At 29.7% G+C, this 20,389-nt stretch overlaps 2 protein-coding genes and 1 non-coding gene across 5 annotated transcripts; 1 reads left to right on the top strand and 2 right to left on the bottom strand.

Moving 5' to 3' along the window:
• Window positions 1–2,930: 2,930 nt before the first annotated feature.
• Window positions 2,931–9,426, bottom strand: LOC113868870 (ankyrin repeat and zinc finger domain-containing protein 1). 3 transcript variants are annotated; one of them, XR_003505430.1, is made up of 8 exons: window positions 8,643–9,426; window positions 7,843–8,273; window positions 6,782–6,896; window positions 5,239–5,913; window positions 4,323–4,400; window positions 4,095–4,185; window positions 3,635–3,748; window positions 2,956–3,439 (listed from the first exon to the last, which is right to left on the bottom strand). XR_003505430.1 is itself a non-coding variant. In XM_027504837.1 (7 exons), exons 1-7 carry the CDS (start codon window positions 8,958–8,960, stop codon window positions 3,173–3,175), a joined length of 1,998 nt encoding a protein of 665 aa, XP_027360638.1. In that variant the 5' UTR covers window positions 8,961–9,073; the 3' UTR covers window positions 2,931–3,172. The 3 variants fall into 3 exon arrangements, 2 of the variants coding, with proteins under 2 accessions (XP_027360638.1, XP_027360646.1); XM_027504837.1 differs by lacking the exon at window positions 4,095–4,185 and having other exon boundaries at window positions 2,931–3,439; window positions 8,643–9,073; XM_027504845.1 differs by lacking the exon at window positions 4,095–4,185 and having other exon boundaries at window positions 2,982–3,439; window positions 3,713–3,748; window positions 8,643–8,991.
• Window positions 9,427–9,712: 286 nt separating this feature from the next.
• On the bottom strand, window positions 9,713–11,353 carry LOC113848440 (fasciclin-like arabinogalactan protein 10). The gene has a single exon (XM_027477954.1). It carries the CDS (start codon window positions 11,296–11,298, stop codon window positions 10,039–10,041), a length of 1,260 nt encoding a protein of 419 aa, XP_027333755.1. The 5' UTR covers window positions 11,299–11,353; the 3' UTR covers window positions 9,713–10,038.
• An 8,823-nt stretch (window positions 11,354–20,176) lies between these two features.
• TRNAL-CAA lies at window positions 20,177–20,260 on the top strand. Its single transcript has one exon. It is a non-coding gene; the product is annotated as a tRNA-Leu (tRNA).
• Window positions 20,261–20,389: the final 129 nt, after the last annotated feature.

Raw genomic sequence — 20,389 nt, forward strand, 5'->3', positions numbered from 1 at the left:
CTTTAAATTATAATCTATCATCTTATAAAATTCCTTTCAAATCTCTGAGTTATTTTTTTTTTTTTTTTTGGGGTTCAATATTCAAATCTCTTTAAGTAAAGAAAGCAATAAAAAAGATCTAAGAGAACTTTACTTTTTGGGTCCATTGATCTTAACTCATTAGTTGAACTTTAAAGTGAATTTCAGATGCGAAAGATCTCAAATCATGAAAATATAAATGAGTGTGATATGATGTTGAAGTTTGTGACTCTGGTCTTTAATTGAGCGTAATCTTATCTACCAAATTATCCATGCATGAACAGTACAAAAATGCCTTTTGAGATATTAGTTTGATGTTGAAGATTTGTAAGACCCCACAAATTGTTTCATACCAATACTGAATGACAAATAAAAGATTAGGAAAACGAAACAAAAGAGGGATAACAAGGAAGGATCCATGTTGACAATAGAAAATGACAAAATGTAGATCAAAGGGGAAAATCTAAGTTGAATTTGGGGTGTCACTGATTTGAAGATTTCTATGTAACAAAAAGGAAATTATAAGGTTTCAGACCCAGTAATGAATCAAGGTATATAATATGTCAAAGGTTTTTAACCACCAAATTTTAGTGGCTTTCAAGGATCTTCAAAATCGTTCTTGTCTTTCTCATTACTTCATTAGGTTATGGTCAAACGTCAAAACCTTATCTAATAAAATATATACTTATTTAAAATTACAGATACTTGTTTAAATATTATTATATTAGTTGTTTACTTAATATTGCTAGGATTTGATACAGATATTCGTGTTTATAGTTAAGTTTAGACTAATTATGGTAATTATTTTGTATTTTAAGTTGGACAAATCTTAATAGTTGACATTCTAATGATTTTGTTGAACTTTGAGTATGCTACAAATAAAGATTTATAATTATACATTTTAAAATTGTGACCCTAGTATGATTTTTTTTTTTAAAAAAAAAATAGTTATACTTTTATGTCCCACTTTATCTTACATCTATTTTTCACATTTTTTTTTATCTATCTTCCTTTTTTTTTTTTTCATATTATCAAGTCCACCACTTACTTTTTCTCTCTATTTATTTTTTCTTTTTCTTTTTATCTTTCTCTTCCTTCCACCCAAGTTATACCTCAAATAAGAGTGCGAAGGTATCATTATTTTCTTATAATTATCAGTCACACATTGGTACATAATTTAAGTACTTTAATTATGATTTTAAAAAAAAGTACTTAAGAGGTAAGATATATTTTATTTTTGTGATATAGCAATGGATATAAAATATTTACACAAAATATCAACTAAATCTAAAATCATTAAGTAATATTGTCTTCACAATAAATATCACACGCACTAATTTATCAATCCTTGACAAAAAGAAAATTATCAAATAAATTTCCCACAGTTGGTGCGATTAATATTGGTTCCAATAGGCACAGATAGAGAAATGGACACATAATAAGTCAATGAACTAGTTTTGTGAAAAATCACTGATTACAAAATGTCTAATAGCACTTAAAAAAATAGTTAAATCACAGTAGTATTACAACATTACACAATCGATAAAAAAAATCCTAAAACATATGCTTAAATATAAAAATATTTTAACAATTCTAAATAAATCCCAAAAGACAACAAAGATCAAACTCTGAAATCATATATTTTCCTTACAAAAGAACTACAAGAAAAAAGAGCTTTAATTGATAAAGAGAGAATATTTTTCTTCATTGTGATCTTTTGAATTAGAAAGAAGATGAATCATCGGGTCAAGTTTCAAAATCTAGAAATAAATCCGCATGTTAATATTGTTACGTTACCAATGATAACAAATTAAAATGATATATAAGAACTCGTCAACCAAATTGATCATTGTCGTCTGTCACAAGATTTAATCTTAGCCAAAACAAGATTTTTCCTTACATTCGTTTTCACGTTGAACTACTAAATTGTCATTCAAACTGGTTGAAATGACATGATGAATTTGTTTATGGTTTGTGAAGTAAACTAAATTAGCAACACAGTTGTAATTTTATTTGGACATGCTTTTGTCAGCAATGGATATGGATGTACAGGAAAAGATATTCCAAGGGATTTTCCACAAAGAAAAACTAAGACTTGCTTATACTTTTAGTCATCATATTTTAATTTATATGTGATTTTTATTTCCTAAACTTTAATTATTTACACTTAATCTTATTTTCATTTTGTTTAAATCAAGTTTTTACTTTAAAATTTCATGGAATAATTAATAAAAATATAACAGAAAGATAAGATATTGTTGATATATATTAATTAATAGAGAAAAATTATATAAAATAATTTTAAAAATAAAAGCAAATGAAACAAAAACTATATTTTATTTTTTAATTAAATACTCTTTGCAAAATTATATAAATCAATCATGTATGTTACATTTTTATTGACTACAAAGAGTTCATTGTTTTAAAAAAAATATTAAGCAGCAGAACTTTTGTCAGAATTATTCTTGCATTACCTTGATCTTCAAAAAATAAAATAAAATAAAATGGGGGGTTAATTAAAAATTAAAAAATAGAAGAAGAAAGAATCATACATATGTTTAAAATCTGGAGATAGAAAGTACAATTAAGGCAAAAATTAATGTAAGATTTAAGATCAAGCCAACCATGTAAAATGCTGTCAAACCTGACATCAGCCAATCACTTGGGCTTGATATGGTATACTGAAGTAAGATGTTTTTTCTTGCCGTGCGTACAATCTCATGAAAATTCAATTAAAATCTCGACAAGGAACTAAAAAATAATGCTTGGATGACAACACCACCATGCACATCACCTTACAATTGGGAGGTGGCAACATAAAAATGAAGGTTGAAAAAAATAGGTGAGACAGTTATATTCATAAGAATAACCATGCAGATACGATGTGTTAGGTGTGTGTGGATCTGGCATTACTTGTTGGAAAAATAATGTAATTTGAAGATCTAAAACTTATTACTGGATGTAACATCGTATACAATTATCAATTAACAAAGAAAAATTTAATACCGTATACAATTATCTCCAAACATCCCTCTACATTTCTTTCACTTTTTCAACCTGTATCATTTGCAACCAAATGGATACCATATACAAGGGATTTTTGGAGCAATCTTAACTTGCACCAAAAACTAAATTAATATAAAAAAAAACAATGTCATCCATCTTCTAGGATCTCTCTGTGTACATGCATGCATGTTGTGCTGCAGTATTTGTAATTGTAACGGTGGAAGGGAACTTTACCAGCAAGTGATGAATTACAACAGGAACATAAAATGTCACTGCCTAAACCACTTTTAGGTTCTGAAATGCTAGGTGCAGTGGTTGTGCTGCTATTAGCTTGAATTTTGAGGGCAGATATTCTTCTCTCAGCCGCAGCTGCTCTCTTTTCTCTTTCTGCAGCTTGTGCCATTCTTATTTCATCCTGTTTAAGATAGAAAGAGGATTTAAGAAATTAAAATATTAAACAGTTCATTTACAATTAGCAGTTAAGAGAGGAAAATACTCAGATGAAAGAGTTATGTCATCTCATAAAAGTGTAGCATGATTTTAACATGTCATTAAAGTTGCAAAAGACGGCTTTTTAAGATTTTCAACCAGCAAAAATTCAGTATCTAACCTCTTTAGATAATTTCACAGTACTTTTTGGTTGAGATTGTCCCTTAATAGATGCTGGAGGAGCCACTTGCTTTTCTACAATTTTGGAATCATTCTTAGGTAAGGCAGCTTCAGCCTGAACACCACATTCAAGATTCCTCAGAATAATATATTGTTTTTATGATAATGAGAGAAAAAGTAGAAATATATGATTTGAAACACAAAATACAAAAGATCAAAGTTTATCAATGAAAATCTTCAGAAAAATGTGTTGCTGGCTGAGGTATTGACCTAGGACTGAAATCAGAAGCAACAGGACAAAAAACAATTATAGAACTCAAACTGATGAAGTGCAAGTGTCCTTTCATTTTCATAATTCATAAGAAAATTCATTTGTTCGTGCACACTTGCTCAGACTCAATCGTCAGAAGCTAATTGCATAATATTTGCCCAAGACGCATAATATTTGAAGGAAAATGTACCATTTTCACTCTAGTCAACTATTTCAAGATTACCAAGGTATCCCTCAAATCTTTAAGGTAAGCCATAATAAATCGAAGTCATCACAGAAGACTGTATATGTAAAAAATAGGAAAATATCAATTAAATTTCATTTTATAAACCAAGGTAAAAATGCTTTCAGAAATAAGTCCCAAAAAACTAAGATGAGGTCATCATATAACATGATACTGAAACCAATTAAGATGTACCTGAGCCTTCTTTTCTTTTGCTTTACGCAATTTCTTTAATTCTTTTGCTCTAGCTTTTCTCTTAGCATCTTTTTCTGCCTGTACAAGCATAAAAGGAGGCAATCATTACTCTGAGATGAAAGTTTTTAGATTTGATCAACAGAAGTCAAAACTTTAAGACCAAATGGTGCAGAACACTGGATGTTAGAAGCAGTTAAACGAAAAAAAAATAAACCCGAACTAACTCTCTAACTAAAATATTGTAATAGACTATGACTCAGTTTGGATAAACTTTTTATTAAGTACTTATAGGAGTAAAAAAAATTAAATAATAAGAGTAATGCTTATCTTCATTTTGAAAACTTTTTTCATTTAACTTCTCTAAAATTTAAAAAAATATAAGTTTCTTTTAACTTATGAGACAAATTTTATTTATATTTCATATTGATTTTTTTTTTCTTGTATGTATTTCTCTAAAACCTAAGGATAGATTTAGGAGACATTGGAAGAGCTTACAAAGAGTTTCTTTGGGTTTATGAAAGTAACTTATAAGTCATATAAGGTATTTTAGCTCACTTCAAGCTTCTAAGTAAAATTTATCAAAATAAGTTCTTTTTAACTTAATAAGCTCTCACGTAATATGGGCTTACTAATAAAGCGTTCAATTAAGGTGTTTATCCAAATGCATCTTAATCATATTTTAAGCCAAAAATGTTGGTGAGATTTTATCTTCAAAACTTAAGATCAGGAAGTAGAGAATTTATATTTATTAGAACCATGATAATGTACAATATACTTCTTCCACAGCAACAATAATCCAATGATATTTATCAGCAAAACATCAAAAGTAAAGAGAACAACGTGGATAACAAAAGATGTAATCATTTTGAATTTAAATCAGAATTCAAAATTTATTTTAAAGAAGTATCAGGATCACCTGCTTAGCAGCTTGTGATTCTTCCATTTCTTTGGTCAATGCACTAGGCACTTTTGCATCATGCCAATCCCATTTGTCAGGATTTGAAGCCATAAACCTTCTGAAAGTATTCCTCACTTCTTTGTCATGTGCCAACATATATGGGGTCCGTCCCCTTTCATCTTTGATGCAAGGATTCAAGCCCTGTTCGAGGAGTTCCAAAACCTTTTGAGAGTCATCAGATTGTACTGCTTGATGTAAAGGAGTCGATTTACCAGATAGCTCATTATCACTTTCTCCACTTGAAATAGGGAATTCATCATTTTGTTTACTTGAACAAGCTTCAGCTTTATCTTTGTCAGCCAACTCAGTCATGTCCCCTTTGCTAGAGGATGAAATGCCATTTATTTTAGCAATGTGAATTGATTCCAAGTCCCCTTCACTGCTTTGTAAAATTTCCTTATCATCAGCTTCGTAAGTTACCAGGGTCAACTGGCTATATACACGCTTTGCTTCCCTGAAAGTAGGCCTCCGAACACTCAAAGCAATATTTCTAATAGCACACTGGTGATTGGTTGTAAAATATGATCTTTCTCCATCATAAAGCAGTTGACGACTACTTGAAGGGGCATGTATAAAAATGCAATTGGAAGCATCAAAATAAGGTTTCCAAGCAGTAAGCAGTTCATGAACTTCCTAAAATATTAGTTTGCCAGTAATCAGTCCAGATTTAAATTATGGTTGTGCACCAATGCACATGCACTCACACAAATGAAAAAGGCAATAAGTAAGAAAGCAATTTCTCCATCTCTGTATGTTTGTAAAACGAGTAGCAGTAAGTAAAATTTGAAGAAGAATCATTATGACAACCAATTTGTCAAAATTCATGACCAATACAGCCAGTCATCACATTTGACGCATAACAATTTATAAGGGTCAGTGATTTGGGAAAATGCTTTCTATTTTTATTTCCTGCTTTCCTAAATAATTTACAAAAATGCCTCATTTCAATTTACTTCTGGTTTTTTAATTTGTATAGAAGACAATGAAAACAAGGTAAATTTTTTTGTAATTATTAGTGAAAATAGAAAATGTTTTCCTAAACCAAACAAACCCTAGTAATCATAAATGATATTCGGGTTCTAAAATTTTGACAAGCCAAGCTCTTCAGTGTTACCTTAAATATAAATAATAGAGAGAAGGCAGCCTGTATTTTATGAGAAAATTAACCATATTATATATATTTTCAATATAGGAAATCACATATTGCCATTACCAAATAAATAATAATTAAAAAATTCAGTAATTTTATAGAAGTACCTTACCAGATTAGTTTCAAGTAATTATAGCTCCAAACACATAAGTTCTCCCTTTCCACATCTTGATATGAAATAAGAAACACTATCATTTTTCTCATCATAAATTTATTAACCTGTATACAACTACCTCCAATTCCAAAAGGCTTGCAAAATTAGTTGATTTCAGAACACCAAATTACAAAACAACAGCTAGCTAGCATGGAAAAAAAAATATTGACAAGCAAAAGTAGCTTTGATCTGAATACCTTCTTTAATGCAAGTTCATTATGACGACGAAGGGAAGCCCCAGCAGAATGTGCAGCCCGCCCAGAAGCATCTTTAGAAGACTGTTTTTTTCCTGCCTTGGCCCTTACAACATATCTACATAAGAACGATAAGAGCTTTAGAATACAATCAAATTTTAAAATTCCATTTACAAGTTTCAGCAAATAGAACTAGCAGTCATAAAAATGAATAAGAAAATAGTGATACAAGTCTTTGGTCAATAATTGGGAAGTAGAATATATGTATTATTGCCACAGGAAATGAAAAGGGCAAGGAGAGAAAAAGAACTGCTGAAAAAGTGGATCAACTACTTATACAAGCCCAAGCACAAACAATACAATATTTCATACTTTTCATTCAGATAGATGGCTAAAATTAGAATAACTGAATCAGTAAAATTAATTCAAAGTTCCATGAGATTTAATGCCTCCATGGAGAAAAAAAGATGCCTAAATGAAAGATGTCATCAACATTATACTTATCCTCAGTTAGGAAAGAGGAATGATGCATTATGAACTAATTCTAATTGTAGTAGCAAATAAAAAAGCATCAGCATAAATCCATAATTGAGCAAAACTGCATAAAACTACCATTTGATAACTGAATAGCTCAAGATAACAGAGAACATCACACAGTAGCTTTCAAGTCTCCCCAGAGTTATATAAACAAGGGATGATGCAGAGTTCACACAAGTTCCACTGGATTAGCTTGCAACATTAAAATGTCAGGGAAGAAGCATTAAGTTTTGATAGTTACTACTCATGCTTGAATCATCCATTTAGCCAAAATTGACCTTGACAAAAAGATTTCCAATGGACTAGACCTCCAAAAGAACAATAATTGATAAAGATACATGCGTCACAGATATCATAGGATTAATCTTTGTACATGGTTCAATGGTGCATTATTCTCCACCTGACAGACTGCCTTAATGAAACTACAATAATTTTCATTTATTATTGAATTTTTTCTACAAAAACTATGACCATTTTTATTTTTATTTTTTATGTTTGGTAGCAAGAAGCGAAAAACATATTCTAACCTGTGAAATGTCTTGTGAGCCACAACTGCATCACCATCAAAAACACAACCTGCAAAGTGCCCACCGGATGCAAGCAGAACGATCCTCAAAAGGGTATTATCTCTGGGCTCAACAGTCAGAGATTTCAACCTCTCAACCACTTCATTCTCTGCTTTTTCATTCTCATACAACACGTTTTCAGTCACATTCATGATCAAGCACTTCCAGACAGAAACTCTCTGCCCACTCTGAAGACGGATGAATATTTTTTGTTTAAAACTTTCACTTGATTTGTCACGCACATCATTTTGACTTTGAGACTCAACATCGCTATCATCGTCACTTTCTGAACCTGATATACTTGACACATCATAATCTTTAACAAATTCAGATGTCAGCATCTCAAAATCTTCTTCCTTCACAATAGTCTTTCCCTTAATTGTCAGCTTCACCTATCATTAATACAACCCGTTATAGAAGCTAAATGCGAACCACTATCTTTCATTTTCATATCCACCAACCCCAATGTACACTATAATTAAGTTAGCATTTCAAACTTACACATGAACATATCAATCTTCCAAAACACAAAACAATAAAAAAAAAATTAAGAGATTCTACTCTTTAAGCTAAATGAGATTCTAGATTTTATCTAGTTTCAAGAAGCACAATGAAAAGGTTTGAACTTTTCTTTTTAAAGCAAAAACGGGTATTCTAAATTTTACGAAAAATCACTCAAAATATTACCATTCTGGAAGTAAATTTTGAATAAATAAATAAACAAGTGGATAGTGAATACATAGGGATTGATCGAATCTTACGTTGAATCGGTGAATATCGGATTTGAAATGGGAACGCTGGTCTCGAAGGGAATCGAATTGAGCCTTGCAGGTGTTGCAGGTCCATCTCGGCAGGGAAACGACAGCGTTTTGAGGGTCATCGACAACGACGTCGTTTGAGGAAGATTCAAGGGTTCGGAGGCCTGCGCTGTGGTGGTCGGTGAGGGATGAGAGAGGAGAAGGGAGAAGGCGACAAGACTCGAAGAAGTTTGACGGAACTTCGAAGATCGAACGGTGTCGTTTATCCTGCGACGACGTCGTCGCGGTGGACTTCGCCGTTGCAGGAAGATTAGCCGCCATAGCAGTGGCCAGAGTCTCTAACTGCCTAATGGAATTCTTAAAACTGAACAAATATCCTGAAAAAATAAAGCACTCAACTTAATTCGTAGAAAAAATAAAATTATCAAATGGTCATTTTAAATGTGGCAAGTGACTAATTTTAAGAAAACAAATTATAAATTGCGTATTAATTTAATTATTGATAAAATATAAATTATTTAAATTAATTTAATTGTGTGCAGCTAACATTTTTGGTGTGGTAATTTGTTTAGGTGTATGAATGAGTCTTAAGTAGGTTGTTTAGTCATTTAATTTTACTTGCACTTTCAAAAATGTTCAGACGAGTGGCACCATATCCAAATCTATGCACCATAGACTATAATACTTGAAGAAGGTAAATCTCTTGCAAACCCTCAAAGGTCGTGATATGTCTTATGATATTTTATTTTTTTGTAAGCATTATCTCAATATCTAAACTTCCCATTATATCATTTTCGACATATCAAGTTTTGTATTAATAGTCACAACAAATTTTGTATGCTAACAACAGAATCAAGGAATCGAATGAACGCGCTTTGTTTCAAATCATAAACAATGATTTGTCCCATTCACGCGTCTCTCGCGTGTCCCCAACATTTTAAAACCATTTTTTATTTAAGAATTAAAAAATGTTGGAAATTGTAGAAACCATTCGCCGCACAGTTCTCAGAACCAGATCTAGGTTCTATTCCATTATAATAAAAACACAATAAAATGCGGTGGACCTCACCAAAGGAAACACGTAGGACCCACTCAAACTCCTCCACGTGCCCTTCCCTCACCTCCACCAATCACGCTCCTTGGCATCTCAAAACATTACAATAGAAACCACCACACCAGATAATACCACCCGAAAACCACCAGAACCTTCTATAATATATAACCCAAAAATTAAATTAAAAAAGCAGCGTTCAAGTACATCATCACATGCCTAAATTAATTTATAGCAAAATAAATAAATAAAAAATTCCCCAGTCCAATCACAGCCATGGGAAAATTATAAAAAAAAAAAAGAGCAAACAATTACAAAACAAAACCAATAAAAATGTAAAATTACAAATCAAGACATAAAGATAGAGGAAACCACAAAAGCAGACAGAGCAGTCACTGTAACAGTGAGAACCGCAGAAGCTTTCACGTGAACGCCAGCAGACTTGCCGGGAGTGCTTCGCTCAGCCTCTGACGACGGCGCATCCGCCGGAGCACCAGCCGGTGTCTCACCAGCGGGAGCAGGCGGTGAAGCGGGAAGCGGAGAAGGCGACTCCGACACAGGCGATGGGGCCAATGCCGGAGACGGAGAAGGAGCGCTAGATGGTTCCGGTGCCGGTGAAGGCGATTTCGCGAACAACTCAGATGGAAGAAGCACGCTGTCAACAGAGTAAATCGCAAGCGGAGTGGAGTCCAAAACAGTGTCAGCAATCCTTGAAGAATCAACTCCGGTGTGGAGCGTAACGGAATCTCCGGCCACGGAAACCGTTAAATCGAATTTTCCGGCGCCGTTGGTGGCCAAGGTGGAGATAGAATCCTTAGTGGTTTTCAAAGACCCAACGGGAAGGTACTTAGCGGCGGCGTGATACTGTAAGAGCGAGACCACTTCAGCGTTGGTGAGCTTGCTCAAATCGGGAACGCCACGTGCCTTAAAAGCCTCATCGTTGGGAGCAAAAATGGTCAAACCTTTATCAGCCGTTGACTGAAACGTCTTAATAAGTCCGTTAGAGGAAACAAGCGAGGCAAAGGTTTTACAACCAGCTTTCTCAAGGAGCGCCGTTATGTTAACGTCGGCTGACGGAGGGGGAGCCGTGAGAATACCTTGCGCGATAATCGGCGCGCTGATTTCGATGACGGAAATGTTGTAGGGAATTTGTTTGACGGATTTGGTGTAAGTGGAGTCGAGCTTGGAGCCGGGAACGGCGGAGCCGAAGCCAACTTTGCCACCTTTTAAGTCGGTGATGTTGACGGAGCCGATGTTGCCTTGAGCGCTGCCGGTGGTTTGGTAGAGGGTTGTGGAGTGGGTGGTGCCGTTGGGGATTTGGTGGAGTTTGGAGTTGTCGAAGTAGTCGAGGAGGATGTGGAGGCTGAGGAGGTTTTTGATGACGGAGAGAGGGTGGTCGCGTGTGACGGCGGAGAATGCGGCGTTGTTGAGGACGAGCACGGTGATGGTTACGCGGCTGTTGATCTCGTCGGCCAGTTTTGTTTGCGAGAGGTAGCTATTGAAGTCGCTGTAGTCGGGGCTTCCGGCAAGGATGTCGGTGATGTTGTGGCCGGAGACGGTGGCGGCGACGGAGAGAATGAGGAGCGTGAAGATGACGTGGCGACCCATTTTGAGTTGGGGAAGAAAGAGTGAAGAGAGTGAGTGAGTGAGTGACTGGGAGAGTGTGGAAGTGGAAGTGAGGAGATGGATGGAGTTGAAGTCTTAAAGATGGAAGAGTGTGGTAGTGAGTGTTTGCTTAACCATGGTTAAGGGCAGCACCGTATTTATATCTCATATCCTTGGCATGTATTTTTTTTATTTATTTATTTTCCTTTTACATCACAATTATTCAAGACTAATTTTATAATTTCTATTTTTAAAATAATATAAAATCATATTGTTTATATAAAAATATGTCCAAGTACATGTAATAAAAATTTATGTATAATAATTTTCATTAAAAATTAATATGTTTTGACAAAATTTAATATAATGATAATGAATATTATAATTTTTAATCAAATGTAGTTATTTTTAATTCCTTAACATATATTTTTAAATATATCTTAACAATTGATAAAATAAATATAGTCAAAATAATATATAAATACTTTACATCATAATACAAAACTTGTAATGAATGTATTGATTATATGTTTGTATTTATATATATTAAATATTTTCTAATCATTTAAATTTAGTCTTGAAAATTAATATTAACAAATAATAAGATATTTTTTTATATTTTGAAGACATTAAATAAATTATTTTTGGTCGATTTTCAAATAATACGTTAGTGGCAAGATAAGTGAAAATGTGAGTGTTATTAAGCGTGAGTATGAATAAGTATATGTAACTTTTTAATGTACACGAAATATACTATTTTATCTGATAACTAAAGGATAGTATTTTTCAAGGTATAGAAATTACTAAGAAAAAGATTTAGTTAAATAAGATGAAAATATATTAAAAACAAAAAGTTTTGACTTTATTATTAACCTTTATTATCTGAATTGTGATTGGCAGAATAGCCGGTCGGTTCTGTGTTAGTTTTTGTGACGGCAAAATGTACGTATGAACGAAATAGGTGTCGTAGGATGTCTTGGCATAACATGACACGATGGGCATGGTTTTTACAGGGAAAAAGGAAGCATGGTGGTTAAGGAAATGGCAACCGTGGTTGAGTTAAGGAGGGCCATGTGAGGGAGGGACAAGGATGATTTGGTCACAGCTGGAAATGGAAAGAGGTATGTGGCATTTGTTGCACTTCTTTTAAGGTGAAATTACTTTGGTGCCCTTGTCTCTTTCTTCTGTCTTTTTCAAAGGTTTTAAATTGTTTGGGGTCTTATGCAATGCTGTCTTGTGTGTGTTTGTAACGTTCCAAATTCGAAAACCACTGCAAGGGTTTTGTAACGTTGCTTAACAACTTCACCATCGAATCATTTGTTGCCAATTTCGGAATACTCTCATAACACCACAACAAATAACTCACAAATGCTCTTCCTCATCAATTATAACTCAACTTTCACTGAACTTACTCAATTTTCTCGTAACATTTTTTCTATAAAAACTTTATTCATTAAATCTTTAAACAATAAAAAATGGAACAAAACAAGACACTGTGACTCATTTTATTATTCCTAATCAGGAGCAAAAGCAAAGATAAAAAAATAGTAATTTGATCTTCTAATTTTTTGTCTTGTTTATTTTAAATTTCATTTTTTTGTTTTATTTTAATCTTTTATTTTCCTGTTTAAATTTAATTTGGTCCGATTATTAATTATGTAGTTAAAAATTTGTCTCAGTAAACAAATAAAACACAATTTATGATAATAAAAACCTGTCATGATAATAAGAAGAAATTTAAATTAAATAAAATAGAAAATTAAAACAAAATAGAATATTAATTAAATTAAATTACCAAATGTTTTTTTTTTCAAACTAAAAGTCAAATTGATTAAAGAACTGTAACATTCACTTGTAATATCTTACTAACTACCGAAGCCAACCGACAGTTTTCATCACACATGCATATGCATTTAAACGATGTGTAGAATTATTTTAAAATTTTACTTGATTTTTTAATTATTATTAAAATATATGTAAGTAATTTGGAATTTTCATTTGTAAACATAAAAATTTACACAATTATTATTTGTTATTACATAAAAAAAAAAGATTCAACTACATCAACTGTTAAAGAATTCACTTACTCTATAATTTTTTTTAATTAATTTATTTTATTTATTAACTTAATTATTAGTTTGAGAGTTATTAATAAGTAGAATTTTATAAAATTTAAAAACTATTTAACACTTTATAGAATAATTATATTTTAACATATAATATATAATTTATAAAATTTAAACAAACGTTGACCATTTGATTTTATACTTATATGTTTACTTTGTCTAAAGTTTAACATGTATAATCAAAATATAATGTTTTATGATTAAATAATTGAGTTAATAAAATTTAGTCATAAAAAGTTTATTAACTAGAGTAAGTATACAATACTTATTATGGAATAAGCGAATTAGTTCTGTTATATAAAATATTTTAATTCAATATTAATAATAATATTTTATGAACTTTAATTGATAAATTAAAAAATGTTGTAATCAAGATATTTAAAAGAGAATATTTGATTGAAATTTCAATGTATGAAAGGTGGTAAAGAATAATGAGAATACTCATTTAAAATTTAATAATTATATGAACTAATTTTGCATGATTTATTTGTAATAACGTTTAAATACATTTTTTTTAAACTTTGTGTGCATATAATCAATTTAATATTTTAAATTTAATTTTTATTGTTAACATAAGATTGAACAATGATTTATCTATATTCTCATGTTATAGTTAACAAAATAGATTATCTAACGTATTTGGATCATTTTATTGTGAGTAGTAGATAGAGAAAAAAAAAACATATATTTATTTTAAGTTTTTATAAAATATAATAAATATTATTGAAAGAGAACCGTTACAAGGAGGTAGTTAGTGACAGGAAGTGAGCAAACAGAAAGTGGGAGCATAAATGGGTTTGCAGATAGACTTATCTGCTGGTTTGAAAGTTGAGCACTCAAATCATTTTCTTTCTCTTTTTGACTCTCTTCCAACACTTCCATGTACTATCATCACTTTCCTCCTTTTTCGCAACTTCAAATTCAACTCTTCAATGCTCAATCTAATTTATATTTTTCTCAATTTTTTGTTTTTTAAAAATTATTTTTATTGCAGTTTTATATTTTTTTTAATTATGTAATGCAATAAAAGAATGATACTTGATCAAAAATATATATATACAATAACTTTTTACTTAGTCATTTTATCATTATAAATAAAATATTATTTAAAAATACTATAATTTTAAAAAATGTATAAAAATATCTCAACAAATTCTAATACTTATAGAGTAAAAATACTTATAGTGTAATAATATTTATATGAACCAATTAAGATTAAACTCACAATAATAAAAATCAATTTAACATTTTTTTTTCTGTTTATCCAACTATATTATGTCTAAATTTGGAACAAATTATTTCTAAGAAACAATCACTTTTAAAAAAAATAAGTATTTTTTAAAAATAAATCTTGTATATAATATCAAAATTTTTCATTAAAGTCTATAAAAAAATTGTTTCATTAAAGTAAGAATGTTAGGATCAACTGCCAAGGACACAACATAAATGCCATATTTTCTTTTCTTTCCTTTTTTTTTTCCGGTAAATTGTGTTATCGTCATAGAATTTCTTAGAACCGGTTTTAACTGTATACTTTAACTATCAATTTTATCTATAATATGAATATTTTTATTCAAATAAAAATTTAAAATTTAAATTATAAGATATATATATATATATATATATATTATGAATTTAAATAAATAGTATAATTAACCCTCTTGCCTAGGAAAAAATTAAAAAAAATAATATGAAAATAAATTTTAAAAGAAATTAATAATTTAAGAGTCTTTAAAAATTATAAAATAATAGAGTAATTAACAATGCAGGTACATATTTTAAGACTAAAAAATGTACAGTAATTGTCTGCCAACAAAAGTACAAAGGAGTTATAAAAAAAATGAAAGGGTAAAATAGCAATACCATTGGTTGTGTCCCAAATTTGAAATTTATGTTTCTTTTAGTTGATAAATATATATTTGAATAGAATAAAAATAACTAGATGACATATTTTTTTTATCTAAATATTTAACCTAATTGTGTAGATATAATTTAAATTAAAAATATTAAAACCTATAGCAGACATTAAATGTATATTTGTATGAGAAAAAAATGTGCAATATATTAAAAGGGATAGGCAATGATGCCAACTTTAGTGCCTGTAATGTTAAAAGGGAAAGAAAAAGATAATATTGGGAAATGGCAGAGGGAAGCATGTTGACCATTGACCTTGTGCTTCCCATCATCCATTTATTTCATATCATAATGTCACCATGATATCATTTTCTTATGAAATATTATCACAATAATACACAATACAATGGATCATATAATAAAAAAGATTACAAAAATATTTTAGAAATTTATTATAAAAGTTATATAAGTTTTCATTTTTTATTTATCCCAATTAATGAGACCATGCATGCATGGAATTACTATCATCAAACTCCTTTGCCTTTCTTTGGCTTCACAAAAGTTTCCATCCCTTTGCTTGTGTCAAGAGAAAATAAAATATGACAGTTGTCATCTCTTGCTAGTCACTTCACAACGTTATAAAATAAATTTTCTGAAAATTCTACCTTTGAAATCTGGGCCAAATTTTGTGATTTTGCTTGCTTATGAAATTCATAAATAGCTCACTTCTAAAATTTTAACAAGTTAAATTTACATTTAAAAAAAACAAAATGTGATGTTATTGTAAACTACTGCTTTGTAATACACAAAATAATGAAGTATCTAACACACTCTTTGTTATTTTTCTTTTTTCAATTTCTTCTTTCTTTTACCAATTATTTTTTGGTTGTTAATAGACAATAGATACATTTTTTTTAATGAAACTTCCATTACTAGAAATTCGATTTTTTTTAATGTAATAATGATTTTATTTTCTACAGAGGTACAACATTTTCAAGTACATACATCTTTTAATGAAATACAGAGACACCAAAATTCAATGCGAAAACTAACATTGAACAGCTAAGAATCTTTGGAATATGATGAATTCATATTCATTTACAAAATTAGTAATTAAAACAAACAGCATATTCATCAGAAAATTAAAAATATTATTCAGCAAGTGCACCACTTGATAATAATTAAATTTTTTACTCTTTTAGACAATAATGATTTCCATGAATAGTCTCACACTTGCATTGCCAATTTTGATAATGCATGACTATGAATAAAAAATATTTGAGCAAGAAAAGAAAGTTTCACACAACTTTTTTTATCACTAAATTTTGGAATGTGAAACAAATAAAGAAGAAGTGAAAAGCATATTCTGGAACACATGGGTGCAATTTGATGGTGGTTGTGAATGAATACAAAATGAGAAGCTGTTTCGCACTTAACTCAATCATAGTGTGATGTGTGTGCCTATGTCCTTCTTCACATAACTCTATGCATTATAAACACATAGTGGACCTGCTTCATTTGTTTGGATGGTATCTATTACTTTAGTTTAATTTTTTTATTAATTAATGAATTAACTTTATATTTGTAATTTAATTATCTTTTCTTTAGTTCAGTTTATAACATATGTTTTAATACTGAAAATAAGTAAAATGGTATTAAACATAGTTGTATATTCATAAATGTAACTTGAAATTTGTAAACAACATTTTTTATTATTTTGTTTATCTTAATCATTAGGATTAATTAAGTTTAAGCAAATTTTAATCATTGATAAATAATGTGTTAAAAAATATATTAAAAAAATGTATTGACTTATATGTAGACTTTACTGCTTTTCATAGCCACCCTTCTTAGCATCATCCTTTTCAAAAAGGAACTGTCTCGTATATATGCTTGTCTAGTCTCTTCTTACCTAAGTTCCAACACTCTTATTAAGGTTAATATCAGCAATCTCATCTTTAAATGGTTCTTCAAAGAAACTATCTTGAAACAATAAAATATTAAATAAAAATAAATGATATTGCGTAAATAAGTTAATCATCACTTACATCAGACAAATTTAAATACTTAACGAAAATTTTAATTTTTTTATACCCTTATTCTGCATGAGTCATATTAATAGTGTGCATTCAAATAAATAAACTCAATTAAATACGTATTTAATATCTAAACTATTGATTATAAAATTTGTCTATACAAATAAACTAAAAAGAGTTAATTTGAATAAGTTATATCAAACAATTTATTAAAATGAGTTAAACAAGATTTTGGGTGTGAATTCTCTTGTATGTAACAAATTTTTAATAATAAACTTATCTACCACATTTAGGTATATTACTCAGGTCAGATTAATATTGAATCAGATGAAAAATAATTTTTTTAAATTAAAAAAATATATAATTTTTTTTTTTGAAACGATACATATTTTTACTTCCTGTTTGATGCTTCCCACGGGGATATACATGTAAACTACTATAGATTGTTGTATTGTGCTAACTTCTGTATCAGAAAATGAATTGCGATTGTTAATTATGATTATTCGTATGTGTGTTTTGCATGGAATCGGAAGAAAAATAAAATAAAATACTAAATTTTGTTTTATATTCTTTTTTATTTTTTTTGTTTTTCATCCAGATTAATTTGAATTCGATCTTAATCAAAGTAAATCTATCATTAAATTTTTTTTAAATATAAAAAACTCGAACTCAAAACTTAACTCAAACAATAATAACTTAATAATTAAAATACGTCAAATTTAACAAACTAACTTTAATAGTTTAAAATATAAAATGTAAATTCAGAGAATATTACTAGCATATCTCTTAAAGAATATATTATGATTAAATACTAATAAACACTTGAATTAGTAATTATTAATGTTCTAAAAACTTGATTGAACTTGTGGATCCGACCCATTTAACTGTGAATTAGATTATTAGCCTTTTCAATCAGGTCATTGAAATTGCCTTTCTCAGAAACGATCTCAACCAATGAAACTAGCAAATTGCAAGTGAATTGAACCAACACTTGCATACTGGTTTTTCTAGGAAATGTGGAAAATTTTCTAAAAATGACTCGTTTGAGTTTTAAAAATATAAACAATAACATGATATTAATAAAAACTATTGCTAAATTTGGGATTAGATATAGTTGTTCAAAATAAAGGGAGAAAAAACTATTCTACAACACAACATTTCCAAAAATATTACTCTCGCAGATTCATTATATGTTGTTTGTTTGACACGATTAGGGTGTCATATCAACATTTATTCTTGATTAATTAACCTTATGCATTGTCTTTCTTTTTATGCCATTGGAAAAGATGTTACCTAATACATATGTCCTACATTGCCTGATTCCTAGTCTATTCCTATATCTTGGGTATATATTTTCTTATGCCTAATTCAAATCTTGATTCTTAGAATGCTAATTTTCCCAATGTTGGAAAATGAAAGAAACTATCAATGAAATAGTGGTGAGAAATTCAAATTTCCTATCACAAAGGCCAACCTACGTACCATTTTCTAAAGCACCAACATCATTCACTACTATGAGAATATATTTTTCCATTAGAAAATTACAGGAATGACAAAATTATAATGGTTTCTTACTTCAGAAATTACTTTTCTTTTCAAGATGGGATACCCCCATTTGTGGAACATTTGCAGTATCCATTATAAGACTGCAAACACAAGTATAAGATAATTAATGCAAAAATCAAAAGCAAATATAGCATGCGAAACCATAATGAACACAAATTATTAACCAGAAACATAAAAGAAATAATAATATGCTAGGGTAAAAAGGAGGGAAAAAAAAAAGAAATATAGATTGCTAGTCCACCATCATTATTATTGAAACTTTTTCCTAGGCCTTTATCCAAGCTCATGAACATAAATAATGCAGGAAGTGACAAAATAGTTATTCAATTAAACATCTCAATTATCAACAAATCCCGTATAACTTCAGTTGATATTTTCTTCAGTTTATTCTCTATTTCCATTTCAAATACACGATTCCACTGTCTATTAGAACACAGGAATGCTAGCAACACACATTTTACATACTCTTAGCCAACACATTCCTTAAATTTTATGTGGATTTCTCATTTTATTAAAACAATGAGATTCAAATTTTTTAGTTTTTACTCATTAAATTTACTTAAATTCAAGAATATTATGGTATAGTGTGTTAGATTTGTTCTCAATCTAAAACTGATGAAGACTTCAAGAACAATGAAATAATGAGATGCAAGGCTAAATTTTATGTTACATCTTAATTTGCACAATGCCAAATTCTAATCATAGGTGAAGATTCTCATTGGCATCGCTATTTCCCAATTGTCATCTACCAATTGTAGTTGGTTGTAGACAGTGATAATGGACATGCAACATAAAATTGATTGTTGCCTTTACAAAATCCATTGTTATTTTTTTGGGTACATGTTATTACGAAAAGAGAATTAATGTTGTACTTAGTTCTCGAGAAAACCAAATAAAACAACTTGTAAAGATAAAACGCTAAAAAAAAAACACTTCATAACTTACTATAATCCATCTAACTTTCTAAGAAAAGAAAAATAAAATTAATCATATTTTATATTATAAATTTAAGGTCTCATTCTTAAAAATAAAAAACATATCTCATTATATTTTAGTTTTCTTTATAACGAGCTGATGCTATTATTTATAATTTATTTTATATTTTTAAAAAGTATAAATTTATTATTTTAAATTTTCCTCTAGATTAATATTTTCATATTTAAATTTAATTATTTGCATTAAAACTTTTTTTTTTCATCTCAAACAAAAATTTGAATCATGTTAGATTATTCACTAAATTTTGGTTTTTAGTAGAAACGATTAGTACGAGAGAAGAAAAAAACAAAGTTCCACCATCCGGTCAGGATGGCCGAGTGGTCTAAGGCGCCAGACTCAAGTTCTGGTCCTCGTGAGAGGGCGTGGGTTCAAATCCCACTTCTGACATCCTTTTTTACCTTTTAAGGATCCTTTCATCATATAGACCCAAATTGCACCAACAAAAATAGTTTTCTTTTCAGTTTATACAATTGTTTTATAAGTTTCATCTTTAAAATTTTCGGCCTAAGCACACCA

The sequence above is a fragment of the Abrus precatorius genome, unplaced genomic scaffold, assembly GCF_003935025.1.
Source record: "Abrus precatorius isolate BTA unplaced genomic scaffold, Abrus_2018 Scaffold10, whole genome shotgun sequence".
Classification (NCBI taxonomy): domain Eukaryota; kingdom Viridiplantae; phylum Streptophyta; class Magnoliopsida; order Fabales; family Fabaceae; genus Abrus; species Abrus precatorius.

Excerpts from the sequence above, each read along its gene's own strand:
- LOC113868870 (XM_027504837.1), bottom strand. The coding sequence starts at position 8,960 with ATGGCGGCTAATCTTCCTGCAACGGCGAAGTCCACCGCGACGACGTCG. Across the intron at positions 8,274-8,642 it reads CCGATATTCACCGATTCAAC|GTGAAGCTGACAATTAAGGG; the intron begins GTAAGATTCGAT and ends TATTAATGATAG. Across the intron at positions 5,914-6,781 it reads ATGAACTTGCATTAAAGAAG|GAAGTTCATGAACTGCTTAC; the intron begins GTATTCAGATCA and ends CTAATATTTTAG.
- LOC113848440 (XM_027477954.1), bottom strand. The coding sequence starts at position 11,298 with ATGGGTCGCCACGTCATCTTCACGCTCCTCATTCTCTCCGTCGCCGCC.